The sequence below is a fragment of the Pleurodeles waltl genome, chromosome 6 (genome assembly GCF_031143425.1).
Source record: "Pleurodeles waltl isolate 20211129_DDA chromosome 6, aPleWal1.hap1.20221129, whole genome shotgun sequence".
Lineage (NCBI taxonomy): Eukaryota > Metazoa > Chordata > Amphibia > Caudata > Salamandridae > Pleurodeles > Pleurodeles waltl.
Window position 1 is genome coordinate 1,274,403,000 of NC_090445.1, and position 24,181 is coordinate 1,274,427,180.

Sequence of the window (24,181 nt, forward strand, 5' to 3'; positions counted from 1 at the left end):
GTGAGTGCAGGGTGGTGTTTGTACTGTGTGATGTTTGCAGATTAAATCAGTCAATTGCCATAAAAATCGGTATTATGTCGCCCAGGAGTCCACCCACCTAGTCTTAAACTTTCTAAAAATTCTTATCCTAAAGCGCAAATGCATGCAGTCAAAATAAATCACAGTACACCACCTTGTGGTGAACCCTTCACTCAGGAATCAAAACCACTTTCACACACACACGCAATCAGCATCTATATTTCACGCCCTTTTACAGTATTTGTACAGGAAAATCATATAGTTCAATATGTAATAGGCATAGTTCACAGAGCTGCAATATCACCGGAAACAGATAACATGACAATCAAATAACATGACAAACGGATAATATGACAAACAGAGCCTGGCACCACCTGCCTGCTCCACTGGAATGAACCACTATCATTCCGATACTGGAATGAACCACTATCATTCCTATACACACAGACGCTGACAACACCTGCCAGTTCCTCTTAAATGGACCACTACCATTCTCATACACATAGACACATAGACCCTGGCACCACCTGCCAGTTGTTCTGGAAAAGACAACTACCATTCCACTTCTGGGCAATGCCCTTTTAACCTGGGGTTGGCTTGGCGCCTACAACACCCTCTCTGTCCAGAGTTATCTGCCCCAGCCCCTCCGGCTGGGGACTGCAAACAGCGACTCGCTCTGTGTTCTGAAGCAACACCGCTAGTTGCCTCTATTCCTCGGACTTCGTTTTTAACAGTAACAAGCTACCTGAAATACAGGAAGCTAATCTAAGTATACAGTTGCAGCGCAGAGAGGAAGGAAATGGTGTAATACAATGGAAGGACTGAATTAACACAGAATGCTAGCCGCCAACAAATGGTTATAGGTAACCATCTGAATGTTTTCACGAGGTGCATTAGCGGAACCCGCAACCGAGGACAACAGAGGAAGAAATGCCCTTGGCATGCCACCGGAGACAGAGAAAAAAAAATGCCATTATAAAGAAGACCAGGCTAAGGGGTACGGCAAATAGAAATATTAACCACAAATGCATTACCACTCTATGCAGGAAACATATTAACGAAACACCCCAGTTACCTCCCTGTTTCACAATATTTACACCGAAAATACAGTAGAGCAAACAGCGAGAGCAGGACCACGAAGCAGCAATAGATACTCCCGACAGCCCCAGCCTCCGTCGTAGGAGGGACCCTGTCCAATTGTTCAGCAGTAGCCCCGACTGAAGCAGGAGCTGGGCTGAAGGGAGTCATCCGCTGAACGAGACCACAATCCTTCACCAAATGTAGAAGCCTAATTATTCAGCACCCATCCAGGATACAAACGACCGTTAGCCAGCTCTTCTAGGTAAACATAAAGAATTTATTAGAGACAGAAAGAAATGTACATGGAGGATGCTCGGTACTAGTTGTACACGAACAGCCTAATTAAAGGAAGTACTACACGATCTTTTATAGTATTAAACCACAAACATAACTCAACGTTCTATTGGTTCTTTGACATTGATGTATGATTATTTCTCCATTATGGCTGAATTCACATACTCAGACTGGTACTTTCCAGAAGGGATATTGCTTCAGTTAGCATGCAATGACGATGATATTTCATGGTGGCTGTTCAGAGAGCAAGCCTTGCAACATAATGCGTTCCTAGCAGTAGCGAATTACATTTGTAGGCCTCTTTACTTAATGATAGGCCTGTGCAGAGATTGTCATTGTGTATCACAGGGGCCACTATGCCTAGCATACCTAAGAACTGTAAAACGCAATTCCAAAGGTGCATTACCAGGGCTGAGAAATATTTTTAAATAGAATCTGTTACGACCCGAAGTCTAGTGCCAGAGCCTCTTCTGGACGTGGGTATGAGCTTTGGTGCACATGGCTACTGGCGCTGCACAAAAGGCAGGGCCTTCCAGGCTAATCATGCTCTATTTCTGTTTCAGGTATCGATTGAAGCAAGTGGTCTTGAATCACTCTTGGGAGGTGCGGGAGCTGAAGAAGAAGGAGACGAGGAACAGGAAGTCATGGCTGGAATGTCAGCCATTTTATTTGATGTCCAATTACGCCCTATTGTTTTCTTCAAAGGATACATGGACTTAGTATCAAAGATTTTCGGAAATAGTGGAGAACCCACCAGCATCGTTGAGAGCAATATCTTGTTTATTGACCATCTGCAGGTGAGGGACAGCAAGTTGCAGTATAGTAAAAACTTTCCTTGAGTTTAAAGTGATCTAATCTCACGCCATGGAATGGGCAGTGCAGATAAAGAGAACTTTACATTTAAAGATCACTACATGGTGGATAATTTAAACAGATGCTATCTAAGAAATGTGCTTGGTCGTTTAAGTGTAATCAAGAACGAATTTTGGAGTGGAAACAGGATATGTCCATTTTACCCATTTTCTCAGGAACAGAAACATTAATGTGGTGACATGTTTTCGAGATTAAAATGTTCACAGATCTTGGACATAGAAAGTAAAACAGCTGGAAGTGCTTACCTTAAATTTGAACAGCTGCACAGAGGATATTGTGGTTTATTCTACCGACTGATACTTAGAAACAGTAACAATAAACCCCTTATTAAAATATCATGATTGTCCTGAAATTTATGATGCCCATAAAAGATCAGGGTTGTTTGTGTCCTTGGCACCAAGGTGAATGGTGTCTTGGTACTCACAAGCCCCACACCTGGAAATAGTGCATCCAACCTACTCCTCAATTAGATGAACTGTCTGGAATCCTGCTATAACTAGACAGAGAAGTGATGCCCACACACAGAAGTTAGTGCAGTCTTTTAAACTTTTTCTTTTATCCATGCGATTGAAGGAAAAATTAGCATGATATTGCTGGTGTTCTAATTAGCCAGGAGTCCGGGTAACTGATCTAAAATGGGTATCACCTTCAATCTCAAGGTAGATGAGATGAGCAGCCAAAACTCATTTAAAGAAGGCAATGTAGGGATGAATCTAGGTACAGTTAACACATCAGAGTGGCAAAATAGATATAATTGTTCTGCCAGGGTTAATACGTTTTTTAAAAGGAAACAACACTTTATTATTTCAGTATATACATATAGATAAACTAAAAACGAAGGCCAGGTACTAAAAGTTTGAACAAATCATAGTACACAATAGAACCAGTGATGCAGTTAAAACACCAGGGATAATTTAGGCCTTGGTGGTCTTTCTCTGTTCACCAGGATGGTGGAGGAAAATAGGTCTGCCACCCAGATGGACAGAAGACCACCATGTTTTGAGTTCACTGCCCACCCAGTAGCAATCTCTGTGCATTCACAGCATCTGCCAGCATTGCGCCGCCTACGAAGACACTGAAAGTTTATTGCACGGCTGCTGTCTTTTAGTGAGACAATCACAAAACATTATAGTTTTTCAAAAACAATCTTCCGAAGAGGAAGGTTGATTCTGAAAAAATGAAAATAAAAACAGTCTCCACACTATGGGAGATTCTTCAAAGGGTGTAGGGGTTGTTATTTTTGTTTTCTGTTCTTCATTGCCAGGTTTTATCTAGTAGTGATGTACAGGACAGAATTAAAGGACAACAGACTGTGTGCTCTAAACAAATAGGGTGGGTGGTGTGATGTCAGAGTAAGTTTTCCAATGACAGAGCCAACAGTGGCACCGTCATCAGAAAACTGACATTCCCTCTAACTCTAGACCGAGTGGATAAGGATTTGATGGGGAGAGTACTCTTTCACGTTTGTGATGGAATACTCTGTCTGCCAAACTCTAACTCAGGCCCACAGTGATTAAAATAGAGCCATAGGATGAAACACTTACTACTATTTTTAATCACTAGATAATTGTTAAAACTGTAACAATTCTCGTAAATGAAATCATACTATCAAGATGGCATATCTTAAACAGTATTCACACATATTTAATGTTCACAGTTACACTGCAGTCATGGATAACTCACTTTAAAATGGAGGACAGCTTTCCGTCTACCAAAACCGAGCTACTTTAGGAGTTCACATGCTTTACTTTTTGGGGTCCTGTTGATCTCACACACCGAAATGAGTCTGAAACAAAGAGAAACACTATGTCAATTGAAATACCGTGTAAGAGTAACTGCATGTGAAATTAAACGTGTGGTGTTCGAGAATGTGATTTGTGAGGTCTAGAATGATAAGCCATTCTCACTGTTTGAGGTTAGATGCTGTTACTCTCTTAAAAGTTGGCTAACTCATGATCTCTACACCCTACACACTCAGTCAACAGTTCCGAAGGAGTGGATGGGACCTTGTATAGGAAAGAGGCAAAAGCCTAACACTCAGGTGAACAGAGTTCCCAATCTCTGAAGCAAAGCAGGATCAGATGATATAAACGAACAATAAATGGTATTTCAGGTAGAGAGTATGCTCACCAGGACCACCACTCAGCTGAGCTGCATGTCTACAAGCAGATTATTGAGGCAGACCTTTGAGTTCTGGTGGGGCATAGAGAAGTCTTCTTGGTATGGTGTACATCTTTCCTTGTGTTGGCTGTGGCACGGGTTTGAAATTTGCATTTCCCGATGCCTGAGACTTTTGCTTTTCCCTGGGAAACAAGAGGTCCACATGGGCCATCAGATGCTGGTTTAGATGTTTCTCCAAGATCTTGGCTGGGATTGGAAACAGGGAGATAGAGCAATAGTTCTTAAGGTCATTGGGGTCTAGATTAGGCTTCTTGAGTAGTGGCATGATCATTGCCTTCTTCCACGGCTAATGGCTGCAGCCAGAGGTGATAGCTTTATTCATGGTGGACGTTAAAGGTCGAGCTATTGTACCAGCTGCCAGTTGTAGAGTTTTAGGGGGACAAGGTTCAAGTGGGGGATCCCGATTTGATATTAAGAAGATGATACTCCATTAGATCATATGTCAGAGGTGGAAAACAATAAACCACCACAAGGGTTTCTCCTCATTCTCCACTGTTTCTGACAAGCTCTGATGTGACTGAGCGCTTAATTGAGAGGAGGTACGAACATCTGTATTTAAAGAAGCAAAGTCTTTATAGATGTTTATAATTTTAGATTAAAAGAATTCTGCCACCTTGTTGCAGAACACTTGTGAGCCCTCTGTTTCCGAGGGGACAGATAGGGCAGAGATCTGGTGGATAATTTCAAAAAGTTCTTTAGAGAAATTGGCAGTCTGAATTTTACTAGTATAGTAGAGTGTATTTTCTTGTCTAATGGCTAATTTGTATTCTCTGATGGCTAACTTATGAGTTTTTTTTTCTGCTCCTCATAATGTTTCCTCTGGAACCTTCCTGGCATCAACAGGCCTGTTTAAGGAGTCTTATCTGGTCCGTGAACCAAGGTGCAGTGTGCAGCTTCCTCCAATACTTAATTTCCTGCAAGATCTCTACCTTATCAACCGCCGAGCCCAGCCTAGGTGAGGATTCTTCTACCCCTATTCAGTGCAGTGCTTACTTCTAAGGGCAGTGGAGAAGGATTCAAATGAGATCCCCTTCCAGTCCCTTGTAGAAGTTTTCATATTAATTAGGGTGTCCTTATTCTGGAAGAGTGGCAGGGTAAGTAAAAAAGATATTCCCCGGTGATCAGACCAGGTTAGTGGTAGTGCCACTTGCACTGAAGCTGGGAATCTTTAGAGAAAATTCCATCTAGTGTGTGTTTTGCTGCATGTGTGGGGACCATGACCACCTGTAGGAGCCCAAGACAAGCCAAAGTGTCTTTAGGTACTCTAGAGCCTTTGCTGCTGACATCTTCCACATAGAAATTGAAATCCCCTATATAACAGTAATGTTACTTTTTGCTGTTCAATGCGATTTGCAAGTTCAGTTGAAAATGTAGTCCTGGGCCATGGGGGTCAGTATACTAGTATGTCAGCAAAAGAATTGATAGGTGATATTATATGGTGAAAAATAAAGCCTCACACGGACTTGTACACTGAATCGCCTCTGTGTGACAGTGATATTCTAATTTGTGTACAATAGCCAGCCTAGGTCTCCGTAATCCGTAATGAAATCCCAGTGAGGGTCATAACATGAATTTGGCGAACTCAATTTTGTGCTTGATTAAAGACCTGGCATTGATTAGGAACCTGTATGTTTTAGTTCCCGCAAGGCTGCCCCTTTCTTGCCATGCCTGTAATTTGGGTGTTATTAAAATTAAGTGATGTACTTGCGAAGGGAGGAGGATGGGTGACCCTAAATCCACTTTTGGCACAAGTACAAATTTTAGATCGATACAGTTCCTCAAACCCAAAAGAAGAGCATGGAGGTGGCTTACCCCAGTGTTAGAACCTCCATAGTTGTTCTTTGGAGTAAACCAAAGATGGGGACCTTCCTGATGTTGAAAACAAGGGGCTCTGGTGCAGGGTGCAGTCCAGATGTGGGCGAGTGCAGACAGGCTTGCCTTTGGCGTGCCAGGGACACACCAGCTGTGCTACCTAAATCACTGTCACCGATGTAGCGAATGACTAGTCTGCTACCTTACAATATGGCATCCCAAAAATGTCAAGCAGGAAATGGGCAGCGCTGTCTCTCCCACTGCAACAGTTGGCTCCTACTAAGCCATGGTGGACCGAGGAGATGATAAGCTATCAGTAGTTACGTTTACAAGTGTTAAATTGAAACACACATCTAAAATAAGAAAGAAACAACACAGGATTTTTTTTTAAATACATGTAGTGCATAAGTGATAACAGCCAGACTAGCTGCATCCGTACACTACTGCTACTTAAATAACCATCTCCGATGTGGAGAATGACAAGTCTGCTACCTTACTATGTGGCATCCCAAAAATGTCAACCAGGAAGTGGGCAGCACTGACTCTTCCTTTGCAGCAATCAGCTCCTACTAAGCTGTGGTGGGCCAGGAGATGGTAAATTATCAGCAGTTAAGTTTACAACCAAAAATACGGCTTGGATTGGAATTTATAGACATTTGCAATCATACAAAAATAGTGGATACCAAGCAGCTGCCAATTGTCTGCCAAGTAGGCTTCATTTAGAAAGTGAGGCCTGTAGGGTGTTGAAATTGCACCCCAAAACCTATAATGCTGCCATTAGCCATGGCAAGTGCAGAGGGCCAGTTGAGGGGATTACACTGTTAAGTCTACTTTGTAAAGAGACCAACAGTAGGTCTCCCCAAGTCGAGTAAAAACTTTTTTTTCCGAAAACTAGGGAAGGTTCAACAAAAAAACTGAAAAAGAGTGCATGCGCATAACAAAACATATTAAGAGAAAAGATTGAGGATTAATTTAGTTTATTTTTTTATGGGTTTTTTCTAAAAGAGGCCCTGCCATTCTCCAGTGACGTCAGAGAGATTCAAGATAAGGTACATTGAGAAGAACAAAAGAACTTCAGTAGAGTATATTTGCCAAAACCATATTGTGGAGAATCGGTCACACTTTCAGCAGTAATTAACAGTGCCTGGAAATAGCTATCATCAAGTATTTAACCAGCTTGACAAATCTTTGAAAATAGTATGGGTCTTTTGTACCTGAGAGCAGGGGATGAAGCCACTCCATGGGGTCTGAGTATGTAAGACCCAAGTATTTATTTAGAGAGCTCTTTAGTAGGTAGAATATCATTATTCAAATGCCTAGGTGAAGAGATGAGCCTTTAAGGAGTTTCTGATTTTTAGATAGTACGTTTCCAGTCTTAATTGAAAGGTATGGTGTTCCACACAGAGGTTCTCCTGACATAAAAAGATCGACAGTCATGTCTTTTGTCTCTACATTTGAGTTGACAATAAGCACTAGTTGGTAGGTTGGAGGCTTCTGATTAGTCGGTAGGGATAGTTGCTAAGGGAAATGCAGCATCGTTTGAATGGGGCAAAGAGGTTTAAAGGTCACACTCTTTTAATTGGGGGGCCATGGAGGGATTTTAGCTTTGCTGTGATATGGCTGTTTTGTTGTCAGACTAAACAACTGGCGATTTGCATGTTTTTCAACTCTCTGAAGGTTTGAGAATCATGTTTTGGGGAGACCAGAATGCAAACTCTTTCAATAATCTAGACTTGACATTAACTCAGTGAGGTGTCCAAGACTATCATTTGAACCCATTTAATTAGCTGTAGGTGGCAGAATAGTATTTTTATGACCACATTTATCTGCAGGGGGGTATTATTGAATGGCATCAAAGACCACACCAAAATTGTATACTATATCCAGAGGGATGTGTGTACCCAGTTCTATTTGTCAAAGTAGGGAACGGTGTACTGGATTGGCAAGGCCCTGGGGCCATTCAGTATAGCTAATATTTATGCATCCACTTATGAAAGGCAGTGCTGCAAGTTGAGAAGGTCACCAGGTTACTCTCCAAAATGAGCTTCATATGCATACCAGAGGAGTGGAGCCATGTTGGGGTTGAAAAGTATGTGGGTCATGGAAGACCCTGAGGTACTTCATCTTCATCTTGGAAGTTGTCTTTGCTGGAGCGGAATGGGCCTAATTTAACTTGATGAGTTTGGATTTGCAGGCAAGACAAAACTTGATACAACTGTTCCACTGATACCAACCATTAAAGGAACACTTTTAATTAGAACTTGGTGGTCAATGGTGTCAAAGCCAATGAGAGTTCTGATAGGGTCATCGGACAGGGGTACTCCTACTCCTGTAAATTCATAGGGAATAGAAGGCAAATTTATCAGGCTATAGTGAAAGGTAGTGTTCTTAGATATTGGTAGAAGTAGAGGTACAGGACAGGCATTTCCAGATAATTGGTTGTGAGCTAGTAGTAGCTCTCCAGCTACCTGCTTGATGCACTGAGGTAATCACTGCTAGCAATCTTGCATATGGTGGTCACTATGTTAATCTTATGGTCATGATTACAATACTAATAACAATATTAGGCTGAAATAATTTTCATTCAACATAAGTAGCTCTTGTAACAGAGAATGTAGGAGAACCCTGTGCTTGTACATCTGTAAAGATAGACATACTAGGATATACACATGAGTAAAGGTACTATGGAATAGATATGTGTAGATATCTTAAACTATAAGTACAAGTCTAAGTACTAGGATATAGGCGGTGGTATTGAAAAGGATAAATATTGTTCAGGGAGAAGAAGGGAGCAACTGGTCGAGGTATAGGAAGAGGCAAGAAGGGAAAGGACGAGGTACTGACCCGACCACAATTAAACTGAAGAGCGGTTTGGCAACAAACCGTCATAACAGGGAAACAGTACATCTGTCTAATCCTAAAAAAATAACTACAGGGATATTTCTTAAAATAAAATAAATTCTCTGGAATGTATTCAGCACCTGAGAACGGCATTCATTTAAAAAAAAAAAATCTAGAAAACAGGTTTGTGAAGATCTTTTTCCCAGAAGAGGTTTCCTTCAGAAAGCTTACTCCATAAAAGTATATGCAACTCTGACTATTTTGGGATGGAGCCCCTACCTCATTCTCCACCTCTTTGTTAGTAACCACTTGAGACATTACTATTTTTGATGATGATCATAATCTCTTGTCTGTCAATCCAGATGTTAATGATCGAGAATATTAGTTCAGGGGCAAGATATTTTTTGTTGAAGACATTGCCATGAATCATGCTTTTGTGAGCCAGTATTTTTTTTAAATGCTGTATTTACTTTTGTCCTGGTGAATGGCCCATGGTTTGCAGGCAACAATTTTTTGATCAGCCATTGCCTTTCTTTTCACTCTCAAGACCTCAATTTTACAAACCCTAACATGTGGTTTAGATCCCTTTTGAGATGTGGATCCAATTGTACATGAATCTAATTATAATTGTAATAATTGATGAAGTAACTCATAGGGCTAGCAGATAAGTAAAATTCACTTGACCGTGGCGAGGTAATGTTAGATATTTTCAGTAAAGTCTTTGATTTCATAGTTTTGATCTTTCAGTCAATTCATCCTTTTCCGGAAGCTATTATTGCTGAATTCACAATCATACTAGAAAGTGCCTACTGATGCCTTACTTAGCTAATGGCCAAAAGGCTGAATAATGTAGGTTCTGTAATGGGCTTAACCACTGCTTTCAAAAAGTGTGTAGCATTTCCCAAAAATAAACTGTTGGAGAAATTAAACCCGGCCGATACCTCTGGATTACCTAAAATTACAGGTACTTAATACAAAATAAAAAAATATATAATTTTATTGAGGCTCATTGGTGCATTATAGAATTAAAGAAAATTATAGATCTGGATTTGAGAATGTGTTAGGTACTGGATATTTTAAGAGGCATCCGTTCTCCTCTCGTGTCCTTTCATCTCAGAGGAGAACAGGTAGAAGCATGTGCTGAAGAATTATTTAACTCATTCAGTCATTATGCTAACAAGTTAAATTGGCAAAGCCCGTGGCATAGACGGAGTTCACTTTAGTTTTTTTCATTTACATATTTTCTTATGGATATAGTACCATACTTTCTACTAGCTAATTCCAGCATTGCTATTGCTCTACTGAAATAGTTCCAGTTCTCAGAAAAGGAGATCAAACAAATCTTGAGAATGATTGCACAGTCTTCCTTTTGGATGGAACCTTAACAAATTGTGGAAAACTGAATCTGTACTGAAGAAGAGGAATATGTTAAATGTCATTCTGGGAGTCTGGGGTGTAATCTGTACTTTGAGACAGTCTTTCTAATTTTAAACACCAATTACAGTGCATATATGTGTAAAAAAAAAAAGTATTTAAACGTGCTCTGTAATACTAAGTGAAAACAGGCTCTTGAAGTCCTTGTTATGCCTACCTCAATATTTCCTTACAGTTGTTTGAGAAGAAGGAATTTGATGTACTAAACAACGGATGTCTTGATGTATCTTGATATAGCAGTTTACTCAGCACATTATTGCGACATGCTGTGTCACAGTTCTAGGCAGGATTTACAGAACAGAACTAATACATGAAACTAATGTGGAATCAAATATTTCAGAAGTTTATTGTTTCTTTTACCGACTAGACCTCCTCAGTCTCCAGAACAAAGAGGAGGGATTAACCTTGAAAGATTTACATATGTTATGCAGCGGCAGCTGGCAAGTACAAAGAGTATTGGGTGGGCAAATGGGTGGTGGGTGCATGCTCGTGTGGCGAGTGGCAACTATAAATTAAAAATAATAGTCACTTACCTTGCTTGCTGCACAACACATCCTATGTCCTCCTCGCTCCAGTCCGTGATCTTCTTTGCTAACTCATCCAGGTTCCAGCGCAGGTTTCAGCCAACTCCCCTAACCAATCTTGATGCTGCTTTCATGCAGGTAACCAGCATGAGAGCAGCGCCAGGATTGGAGGGAGCGGCCTCAGTCAGCGTTTCCAAGGGAAGTGTAGGCCTGACCTTTCTCTAATGGGTTAGAGAGGTTTAAAATGTGCATGTCTGGCTGGCCGTGCACAGCCCACCACTCCTCCCTGCTGCAGTAATGGCCCGCCTGTCCAGGACCCTCGGTTTGTGATGGGTTGGTAAATAATAAAATGTTAATAAATTAACGTTATTACTATTTTATTTTTCATCTCTGGGGTTTTTCTCAGGGGCGATACTCCTAGCCACTCCTGATGTTAAGTCATTATACCAGGAGTGGAACAACATTGATGTTTGAGAAGAAGCTAGCATCAAAAATATGAGAATCAGTATTTGAGCTAAAACCCATTTAAACAGAGAACAGTTTCTTAAAATAATACGTGCACCATATGTGTGCTTATTGTTTATTAGGTTTGGAACATACATCCCGTCCAAAAACAGCAAAATAATTAGTACTTGAGTACTAATCGTGAATGTAACTTTGCATTCAACGTAACCTTTCTGTCCTTTTTTCAAGATGCTCAGAAAAAAGTTTATACCACTTGTGAAGGGCTATAACTATCATGCTGTCAAAGACGCCCAATCGCACTGTGGACTAAGTATGATTCCCCAACTACCTGTTAAATAGCAAATATATAGCATTGGCCCGAGGTAGGCGGGATACATTTCTGCAAAAAACTGACATTAAGTTGATTATGGCCTACTGAAGCTAATTGTTGTTAATTTTTACGATTAGGACATAGTTGCCAAACCCAAAAATATTTTATTTCCCAAAATCATCTATGTCTTCCTTTCTCATAGCCCAGCCCAGCTATGGTTAGTTTCTCTTTGTTATTGAGTGAGCTGGATGCATCTGTACATTTGCTGCTGCTCTACGATTAAATAATATTGTTGGTTAGCTGAATGGCTCTTTTGTCGTCTGCATTTGTGTTTTGTATTTATATCTCAAACATGCTAACGAACCAGAAAATCTTTTATTGTTTATGGTCCTCATAGTAAAAATATACATTTCTCCAGATAAAAACTGGTGTCTAGACTTTTCAGATCTGTGATCCTTTCAAGTAAGTGTTATGTTTCGAGATTACACGCTCTTAAACTCCCTTGTTTTTAAGTTCCAGAGTTAAAGGAGAGAGATCCACTTTAAGACATCCTCTGAGGTAGCAAATGTATGTACATCAGAATAAACAGTCAAAAAATACCTCAAAACTCATCTGTTAAGCAGACATCTGGTGCATAGCTATAAATTTCACAACTTTAACAACCTAAAAATGGCTACAAAGGTTTAGTTCCCTCCCTCTATCACACTCTTTTGTCTACATACTCAGCTGTCCTGTCTTGTTTGTATTACCTTAACATGTTGTTTGTTCTTTTGAAACTATCTTGCCACAGTTGTTGTTCTCTTTGCAACATATGCCTGTATACGATTATTTTCTCTGTTGACTATTTTATTTCCTCCATAGACACCACTGCTGTAATTCTCTATTTATTGTCATCCAGAAACAAGCCTGTGCCATAGAAAAGCACAAAGTAAATACATACAAAATATTGTGTTTGCATGTTTTATCATTCATTTGTATGTGCTTCACCCATAACAAAACAGATTTATTTTTAAACTTCTAAATGTCTTTTTCACTTTTTATTGTCGGCAGGGGATTCCATTGCAGTCTGGAATGCAAGCAACAATAGAATTTCAAGGTGGACTTGGGTTGGAAATTTTTGCAAACATCGATGTCAGTTTATGGGACCAAGATTCTAGAACCAGCATCAAAACCAAGTATGTCATTCAAGGGCAATTTCATATGTACATGTTTAAGAGATTGACTGCATATGATCTTGAAATGTGGAAAAACGTTCTATACTCATCGAATATTGTATTATAGCCCATTCCGAAGGGCTATGGTGGCTTTGAAAAGCTCTTCTGCTTGAGATATGTACTCAGGCTTAAGACCAGGGCCTATAATGAGGACGAGTGCCTTTAACAGGGGGCATTCCTCATCAGAAGGACTGTTGTGTTAATTTGAGCCAGTGGCTGCAGGTGAAGGGGGTGGGGGGCATTGACACTTCTTTTTTGGGGACCACCACTTATTTTTCCTCATTATACTTTTACTCACAGCAAGAGAGAGAAAAAAACAAAAGGAAAAATAAACAGAAAGAGAAAGACAGAAAACAGTGATAGAGGGATCAATCACGCATACACAAATGGGATAAAGAGGCAGGGAGTACCTGGTGGTGGATGAAAGAGGCCTGAGGTAGGCTCCAGTCTACACAGCCTTGGTATTTGGCATCCCAATCTTCAGTAGTGCTGGCTGTGGGCTGCTGAGAAAAACTTTGGGCCCCTGCACTTACTCTTTTACAGATTTATCACTGGCTATCATGTCATTGGGATATTATTCTTACTGAAGGTGGAGAGGGTTCTAAATTGAACAGGAAGAAACTGAAAAAACAATCTTGGAATGTTGGAACAGAAGGCCTATACCAGCCAGTGTTGGCACTCTTTCTCTCTGCTGTTTTCAGTGGCGCTCCCAACATTCCAGTGTTTTACTAGAGATCTTCTAGTTAAATAAAGGTGTGTTGTATCTCCATGCCTGTAGTTTGTCTCTCCCTAGGTAGGTAAGTAATCATATTTGAGTTGAGATACATAGTGATGAGTAGAACAATTCTCGCTTGCTATAAGCAGCTACATTACAACAGTCTTTTACTCATGTCAGTATCGCCCTGACAAAATTGCACAGTTCAGTTCTGTTTAGTTCATTCACTTTATTTAAAAGTCAGGTCCAATCATAAAAGTCCATATAAAATACAATCATGCCAAAAATGAATTAAAAAAGCATAGTTTTACGACTAGGTAAACTTGATTTAAAAGTATTCTTCCCTAAAACAAACTCTTAATCGTTCAGCAGTTGTACAAAACGTAATGCAAGTCTGCACTCAGTAAATTTATATATAGATGTTCGATGGCATGTGTAGCTGCAGATACACATGCTATGCATATCTCTTCCGACATCTAGTGTTGGGCTCGGCGTCTTACAAGTTGTTTTTCTTCCAAGAAGTCTTTTCTGAGTCACGGGATTGTGTAACTCCTCCTCTCGGTTTCAATGCACATGGGCATCGACTCCACTGTTAGGTTGTTTTCTTTCCGCGGGTTCGGACGTGTTGACTCTCGCTCCGAGATTTAGATTCGGAAAACCTCAGAAAACCTTCTTATTCACCGGCATTGCTTAGATTGCGTTTCCCTTCTAGCATCGAACCGGTAGTACTGTCGGAACCTTCATTTTCACCCTTCGTGGCGCTTGCGCCCAACTCAGGCCTATTCGGGCCTACCATGTGGAAAGCCTGATGGATCGGACTCCAAAAAGCAGCTAATATCTCAACGTCAACGTCATGCAAGAACAGCATACACACACAGCAGTCTTCATCCGATACACAGACTCCAAACAGGAATCAGAAGACAGCAGACCTATCACAGCTGGCCAGCATTTGAGTACGTCTGCCCCTACACCCCTGCACAAAAAAAATTCAAAGGCCTTGGGTACACCACTGCTGGAAGGCCATGGTTCGGCCCAAAAAAAGACTGCTGAAGACCGTCCTTCGGCGCCGGAAAAGGCCACTCCTCTGTCCACTTCGGAGTCTAATGTACACACCTCAGAGCCGAAAGAATCCTCATATACAAAGGAACAAGGACTTACCAAAAAATTAAAACAGATTGCAAGGCCAATCATGGAAACTCATAAGACTTCTGAAGAAGAGACTGAGACTGAACCAGTATTACAGGTTATGGATGAGAGATAGTCCAGAATCAATATTAATTAGGTGACAGGAAGATTAATCACTGCACCTCCTTTAAAAACCAAAAGAAAGCTGGCTTTCCAAGAGGAACTAGACCGTGTGCACCACCTGCGAAGGTGCAAAAACAAAAGAAGCCACTACCTCTTCATACTTCTCCTCATCAATCTCCACAGCTCACTTTCTCACCTCAGAATAGCCCACCACCACTGCCTTCTCCAACACATTCTTTATACTCACATGAAGATACAGCAGACCCATGGGACCTCTATGACCCTGATCCCATCCCTGACAATGATCCATCAAAACCTTCTCCAGAAGACACCACTGCATACACCCAAGTAATATCGAGGGCAGTAGCTTATCATGGAGTAACCATGCATTCTGAGCCATTAGAAGAAGTATTTTTATTTAATACACCGTTTTCTACTCAGTCCAGGTACCAGTGTCTCCCAATTTTACCAGGAATGGTTAAACATGCAGGCCAAATTTTTAATGTATCTGTCAAAGCTAGGATCATCACCCCTAGATTTGATAAAAGGTATAAGCCTGCCCCTACTGACCCAGATTACATCACTCATCAGGTCCCTACAGACTCAGTAGTAGTCAGTGGGGCAAGAAAAAGGGCAAATAGCCAGTCATCAGGAGACGCACCGCCTCCTGATAAGGAGAGTAGAAAATTTGATGCAGCTGGGAAAAGGGTTGCCACACCAGCAGCAAATCAGTAGAGAATTGCAAATTCTCAGACACTTCTAGCCAGGTATGACAGGGCCCATTGGGACGAAATGCAAGATAGTATACTGCATCTCCCAAAGGAGCATCAAAAAAGAGCACAAAAAGTGGTGGAAGAGGGAAAAGCTATCAACAATAATCAAATAAGATCTGCCCTCGATGCTGCTGACACAACTGCAAGGAGTGTAAATACTGCCATCACAATTAGAAGACATGCATGTTGCGCTCCTCTGGTTTTAAACTAGAAATTCAACAGACAGTACTTAATATGCCTTTTGATAAGAAGCACCTCTTTGGCCCAGAAGTAGACACCACTATTGAGAAACTGAGGAAGGACTCAGATACTGCGAAAGCAATGGGCGCTTTATACACCTCTCCATATAGAGGCTCCTTTTGCAGACCACAGTTTAGAGGAGGTTTTAAGCCACAATCCTCAGATGCTTCCACCTCCCAAACAAAGCAGGGACAACAAACCCAATTTCAAAGAGGTGGGTTTAGAGGATCCTATAGAGGTCAATATTTCAGGAACATAGGTAAATTCCAAACCTCTAAACAGACCACAACACAACCTAAACAGTGACTTCCTTCCCTCCCTTCCACTCCACACATCTCCGGTGGGGGGAAGACTACAGCATTTCCACTTTCATTGGCAAAATATCACCACAGACAATTGGGTATTATCAATTAGCTGCAAAGGCTAATGCCTAGAATTAATCTCCACCCGTCCAAACATTCCACCACTATATCACAAATTGTCCCCAGAACACACCATTGCGTTACAACAAGAAGTACAATCTCTAATATTAAAACAAGCAATAGAATTAGTTCCACATTCTCAACAAGGAACAGGAGTATACTCACTATACTTCCTGATTCCCAAAAAAGACAGCACCCTCAGGCCCATCTTGGACCTCAGACCCCTCAATCTATACATCCTGTCAGAGCATTTTCACTTGGTAACTCTGCAAGATGTTATTTCACTACTACAAAAAACAAGCTTATATGACTGCTCTAGACCGCAAAGATGCATATTTCCACATACCCATCCATCCAGCTCACAAAAAATACCTCAGGTTTGTCATAGCAGGAAAACACTACCAGTTCAAGGTGTTGCCATTTGCCACAACAACAGCTCCAAGAGTGTTCACAAAGTGTCTAGCAGTAGTAGCAGCCTACTTAAGAAGACAACACATCCATGTCTTTCCATACCTAGATGATTGGCTAATAAAATCAAGCAATTTTACACAATGCCAACAACACACTTGTTATGTGATAGAAACCTTGCACACCCTAGGGTTCACTCTAAACTACCAAAAGTCACACCTTCAACCAGCACAGGTACAACCTTACCTAGGTACTATCCTAAATACTCAACTAGCCCTAGCTTATCCAAATATACAAAGGATACAAGCTTTCTAAAATCTCATACCACTCATACAGCCAAATCAACAATACACTGTGAGATTTATCATAAAGATTCTAGGAATTATGGCATCTTGCATAGCTATAGTCCAACATGCAAGACGTAACATGAGGCCCTTACAACAGGGCCTCTCACAACAATGGTCACAAGCACACAGTCAACTTCAAGATCTAGTGTTGATGGACCACCAAACACATATGTCCCTTCAATGGTGGAATCACAGCAATCTAATGAAGGGGCGGTCATTTCAAGACCCTATGCCTCAGACCATAATCACAATAGACGCATCAATGATCGGTCGGGGAGCTCACCTAAACAATCAGACCATTCAAGGACAATGGGATGTCAAACAGAAATAGCTACACATAAACCACTTAGAATTATTAGCTGTGTTTCTTGTCCTAAAAGCGTTTCAACCTCTTCTCAAACAGAAGAATGTTCAAATAAAAACAGACAACCATGTATTACCTCAACAAACAGGGTGGGACACATTCATTTCAACTGTCCCTTCTAGCACAAACAATTTGGAAAAGGGCAATTCACAATCAAATTCATTTACTAGCACAATATATTCCAGGGATAGACAATCAGCAGATCTCCTAAGCAGAAATCACCAACAAACACACGAATGGGAGATTCACTCCCAAGTACTTCAAAAGTACTTTTAAAAGAGGGGAACACCAGACGTAGATCTATTTGCAACAAGCGAAAATGCAAAATGCCAAAACTTTGCATCTAGACACCCACATCCCCTACCCAAGGGCAATGCACCATGGATCAATTGATCATGGATATTTGCTTACACTTTCCCCCCTAACCCACTCCTTCCCTTTCTAGTCAGCAAACTACGTCAAACGTCACTCACCATGATACTCATAGCACCAACATGGGCACGCCAGCATTGGTACACAACACTCCTAGATCTGTCTGTAGTACCTCATTCCAAACTCCCAAACAGACCAGAATTGTTAACACAGAACAGAGGTCAAATCAGGCATCCAAACCCCAATGCTCTCAGTCTAGCGATTTGGCTCCTGAAGTCATAGAATTTGGTTACCTAAATCTTCCACCAGAATGTATGGAAGTTATTAAACAATCACGTAAACCTACTACTAGACAATGCTACGCAAACAAGTGGAAACAATTTGTCTACTACTGTCAGTCTTAAAACACTGATCCACTTACAGCATCTATACAAGATATTCGATGCTATTTACTTCATTTGCAAAAATCTAATTTGGCTTTCTCATCCATCAAGATACACCTTACTGCAATATCTGCATACTTACAAAATATTCAACATACTTCTCTATTCACAGTTCCTGTTATTAAAGTCTTCATGGAAGGATTAAAATGCATTATTCCACCTAGAACACCACCTGTTCCATCGTGGAATTTAAATATCGTACTTACCAGACTCATGTGACCACCTTTTAAACCCATGCACTCTTGTCAAATTCTATTTTTAACATGGAAGGTCGCCTTCCTTGTAGCTATTACTTCTTTAAGAAGAGTTAATGAAATACAAGCATTCACTCTTGAAGAACCTTTGCACAAACATAAAGTTGTACTTAGAACAATTCCAAAATTTCTACCAAAAGTAGTATCTTCATTTCACATCAACCAAACAGTGGAATTGACAGTCTTCTTTCCACAGCCAGACTCTGTGGCAGAAAGAGCTCTTCATACCCTAGATCTCAAAAGAGCTCTTATGTATTATATAGACAGAACTAAAGATTTTAGGAAAACAAAGCAACTTTTTATTGCTTTCCAACAACCACATAAAGGCAATCCTATATCAAAACAAGGTTTAGCAAGATGGACTGTTAGATGCATACATACATACTATATCCAAGCAAAAAGACAACTTTCGATCACTCCTAGAGAACATTCTACAAGAAAGAAAGGAGCGTCAATGGTATTTTTAGGAAACATACCAATGGTTGATATATGTAAAGCAGCCACATGGTCAACTCCCCATACATTTACAAAACACTACTTGTAGGAGGCTGGACTGGCTTGTAGTGAGTACCAAGGGGTACTTACACCTTGCACCAGGCCCAGGTATCCCTTATTAGTGTAGAGAGGTGTCTAGCAGCTTAGGCTGATAGAAAAGGTAGCTTAGCAGAGCAGCTTAGGCTGAACTAGGAGACATGCAAAGCTCCTACAGTACCACCTGTGTCATATGCACAATATCATAAGAAAACACAATACACAGATATACTAAAAATCAAGGTACTTTATTTTTATGACAATATGCCAAAAGTATCTCAGTGAGTACCCTCAGGATGAGGATAGCAAATATACACAAGATATATGTTCACAATACCAAAATATGCAGTAATAGTATTAGAAAACAGTGCAAACAATGTATAGTCACAATAGAATGCAATGGGAGCACATAGGGATAGGGGCAACACAAACCATATACTCCAAAAGTGGAATGCGAAGCACGAATGGACCCCAAACCTATGTGACCTTGTAGAGGGTCGCTGGGACTGTAAGAAAACAGTGAGGGATAGAAAAATAGCCCACCCCAAGATCCTGAAAAGTGAGTGCAAAGTGCACTAAAGTTCCCCAAAGAGCACAGAAGTCATGATAGGGGAATTCTGCAGGAAAGACCAAAACCAGCAATGCAACAACAATGGATTTCCAGACGAGGGTACCTGTGGAACAAGGAGACCAAGTCCAAAAGTCACGTTCAAGTCGGGCGTGGGCAGATGCCCAGGAAATGCCAGCTGTGGATGCAAGGAAGCTGCTACTGGACAGTAGAAGCTGAGGATTCTGCACGAACGACAAGGGCTAGAAACTTCCCCTTTGGAGGATGGATGTCCCACGTCGTGAAGAGTCGTGCAGAAGTGTTTTCCCGCAGAAAGACCGCAAACAAGCCTTGCTAGCTGCAATACTCGCGATTAGGGTTTTTGGGTGCTGCTGCGGCCCAGGAGGCACCAGGATGTCGCCAGTTGCGTCAGGGGACAGAGGGGGCGCCCAGCAAGACAAGTAGCCCTCTCAGAAGCAGGCAGCACCCGCAGAAGTGCCGGAACAGGCACTATGAAGTGGAGTGAAACGGTGCTCACCCGAAGTTGCACAAGAGAGTCCCACGCCGCCGGGGGACAACTCAGGAGGTCGTGCAATGCAGGTTAGAGTGCCGTGGACCCAGGCTTGGCTGTGCACAAAGGAAATCTTCGTGGAGTGCACAGGAGCCGGAGTAGCTGCAAAACACGCGGTTCCCAGCAATGCAGTCTGGCGTGGGGAGGCAAGGACTTACCTCCACCAAACTTGGACTGAAGAGTCACTGGACTGTGGGAGTCACTTGGACAGAGTTGCTGAGTTCAAGGGACCTCGCTCGTCGTGCTGAGAGGGGACCCAGAGGACCGGTGATGCAGTTCTTTGGTGCCTGCGGTTGCAGGGGGAAGATTCCGTCGACCCACAGGAGATTTCTTCGGAGCTTCTAGTGCAGAGAGGAGGCAGACTACCCCCACAGCATGCACCACCAGGAAAACAGTTGAGAAGGCGGCAGGATCAGCGTTACAGTGTCGCAGTAGTCGTCTTTGCTACTTTGTTGCAGTTTTGCAGGCTTCCAGCGCGGTCAGCAGTCGATTCCTTGGCAGAAGGTGAAGAGAGAGATGCAGAGGAACTCTGATGAGCTCTTGCATTCGTTATCTAAGGAATTCCCCAAAGCAGAGACCCTAAATAGCCAGAAAAGAGGGTTTGGCTACTTAAGAGAGAGGATAGGCTAGCAACACCTGAAGGAGCCTATCAGAAGGAGTCTCTGACGTCACCTGCTGGCCCTGGCCACTCAGAGCAGTCCAGTGTGCCAGCAGCACCTCTGTTTCCAAGATGGCAGAGGTCTGGAGCACACTGGAGGAGCTCTGGGCACCTCCCAGGGGAGGTGCAGGTCAGGGGAGTGGTCACTCCCCTTTCCTTTGTCCAGTTTCGCGCCAGAGCAGGGCTGAGGGATCCCTGAACCGGTGTAGACTGGCTTATGCAGAAATGGGCACCATGTGTGCCCATGAAAGCATTTCCAGAGGCTGGGGGAGGCTACTCCTCCCCTGCCTTCACACCATTTTCCAAAGGGAGAGGGTGTAACACCCTCTCTCTGAGGAAGTCCTTTGTCCTGCCTTCCTGGGCCAAGCCTGGCTGGACCCCAGGAGGGCAGAAACCTGTCTGAGGGGTTGGCAGCAGCAGCAGCTGCAGTGAAACCTCTGAAAAGGCAGTTTGGCAGTACCCGAGTCTGTGCTAGAGACCCGGGGAATCATGGGATTGTCTCCCCAATACAAGGATGGCATTGGTGGGGCAATTCCATGATCTTAGACATGTTACATGGCCATATTCGGAGTTACCATTGTGAAGCTACACATAGGTAGTGACCTATGTGTAGTGCACGCGTGTAATGGTGTCCCCGCACTCACAAAGTCCGGGGAATTGGCCCTGAACAATGTGGGGGCACCTTGGCTAGTGCCAGGGTGCCCACACACTAAGTAATTTAGCACCCAACCTTTACCAGGTAAAGGTTAGACATATAGGTGACTTATAAGTTACTTAAGTGAAGTGTAAAATGGCTGTGAAATAACGTGGACGTTATTTCACTCAGGCTGCAGTGGCAGGCCTGTGTAAGAATTGTCAGAGCTCCCTATGGGTGGCAAAAGAAATGCTGCAGCCTATAGGGATCTCCTGGAACCCCAATACCCTGGGTACCTCAGTACCATATACTAGGGAATTATAAGGGTGTTCCAGTATGCCAATCTGAATTGGTGAAATTGGTCACTAGCCTGTTAGTGACAATTTGTAAAGAGAGAGCATAACCACTGAGGTTCTGGTTAGCCGAGCCTCAGTGAGACAGTTAGGCATCACACAGGGAACACATACATATAGGCCACAAACTTATAAGCACTGGGGTCCTGGCTAGCAGGGTCCCAGTGACACATAACAAACATACTGAAAACATAGGGTTTTCACTATGAGCACTGGGCCCTGGCTAGCAGGATCCCAGTGAGACAGTGAAAACACCCTGACATACACTCACAAACAGGCCAAAAGTGGGGGTAACAAGGCTAGAAAGAGGCTACTTTCTCACACTACTGTGTTGATGTTTTCTCACAGCAACAAGACACTGTAGGCCAGGCTGTCTTAAGGACAGTATTTCAAACAACTTCAACTCCTACAAGCTAGCCACAGCTTTTTGGGAGAACTAACTGCTTTCTAGTCTATACATAGCATGTGTATCTGCAGCTACACATGCCATTGAACAGAAAATATCACTTAGCCAGTGTACATCTGTTCGTGGCATGTAGTGCTGGCCCCCATCGAGACCCAGTGCTGTCCTTCCAGTCCAAATTTCAAACTTGTCAGATGGCTCCTTATGTATTGTGGCGGCTTGAACACTCTTTTATAGATTTTGACATGGAGCTTTCCTATCAAAGCGGTGGATTGGCCGGGAAAGGCTTTGGGACCATAGTTCCATGCTGGAAGGAAAGAGGCTTTTAGAATTTGGTGAATTAATCTTGCTGAAGGGCTTTCTATTAGTTTATTTAACTGACATATTCTAGTTGTTATGTAGTCAGCCTTTGCCTTCAGATGGTGAAGGTGGACTTTGGGCGTTCCCTTGGCTGATAGACGGATGACCAGATACTTGTACACATCTGTGTTGCTGATGGTAAGTGGCCCCAACTTCCAGCGAGAATGTTGATGTTTCGATGACCCGCCAAATATTACGACTTTAGTTTTTGTAGCATTTACCTTGATTTTGTTTAACATATTATAGCTGTGCGAGGCTGTTAGTGCTTTTCGTAGCCAACTTTGAGTAGTCCAGCAGAACAATATTGTCTGCATTTTGCAGCAGGGTGACTTTTAGATTTCCGATTTTTGGTGGAATCAGATTTGCTTGTCTTAATGCCTGCGACATATCTGCTGTGTAGAGATTGAATAATAGCGATGCTAGTGCACATCCTTGTTTTAACCAGTTGGTAGTGGGAATCACCTTGCTAACTGTGGAGTTCGACAACTTGACCCTTACCCAGGTGGATGTGTACAGTAGGCTTATTGCCCATAGAAGCTTATTTGAGATATCCCAATTTTTTAGCTTACTCCATAGTAAATTCCTGTCCACCACATCAAATGCTGCAGAATAATCCACAAAGCAGGCGAAAAGTAGTAGTGACTTTATAGCAGCCTCATGAGCTAAAAAAGAAAGGGCTACGATGTTATCCGTGGTTGCGGAATTTGCCCTAAAGCCAGTTTGATTTAGTGGCACTATCTCCTTGGCCTCTGCCCAGGTTTGTAGTTCTTCCAAAAAGGACTCAGGGGAAACCTTTTGCTTCAATATCCAAAAGTGCGATGAGATGATAATTAGCTGGATCTCGTCTGTCCCTCTTTTTATAAATTGGGTGTTCGATGGTATTTCCTGAGAGTCGAGACAACAGCAATACAGTGCATAGAGGATTGGTGACCGCAACTTTGGGTCTTCCTTGAAGATATGTGCAGGGATTTCATTTGGGCCAGGGGACCCAGACAACCTCATTCTATGCAGGATGGTTGAAATTCCACCTGAAGAGGGAGCAAGTCTGGTGGCTGGTTGGGGTTCGTGAACATCCAGTTCTTTCCTTAGTTGTTCTGGGGAGAGTGTGTCAACCGCGTAAATGTTTTTGATGTGTTTTAGCCACGTAGCTTCATTTATCACATTGGTTCATTGGTCACTCCAGCCCATCTTGTTTTTAATGTATCTCCATAGGTCACATGGTTATGTTTTCTTATCAGGGAATAGATATGCGCAGAGTCCTTTTCCGCTTTTTGGCGTTTTAAGGACCAGATCAGCTGTTCAAGTTTGTTTGGTGTGTATTTGTATTTTTAATTCTAGCTCTTTTTTTATTGACGGGTCCCTTGTTTTGGCATGTAGCCTTCTCAGTCAACAAAGATTCCGCTTGCTTTCCCTTATGGAATGATGGGGAAGGACTTTTGCGTGACGTTGTTGGGAGATGTTAGTGGATCCTGCTTGTTGAAGTAGACTGTTG

General features: G+C 42.2%; 1 protein-coding gene across 1 annotated transcript in view; it reads left to right on the top strand.

Annotated features, from left to right (window-relative positions):
- The window catches only part of LOC138300801 (microsomal triglyceride transfer protein-like), a 498,282-nt gene that overhangs the window by 369,834 nt on the left and 104,267 nt on the right, over positions 1 to 24,181 (top strand). The window contains exons 16-17 of the mRNA XM_069240573.1: positions 1,956 to 2,189; positions 12,883 to 13,007. Coding sequence (XP_069096674.1) covers positions 1,956 to 2,189; positions 12,883 to 13,007 — 359 coding nt within the window. The remainder of the gene's footprint in view (positions 1 to 1,955; positions 2,190 to 12,882; positions 13,008 to 24,181) is intronic.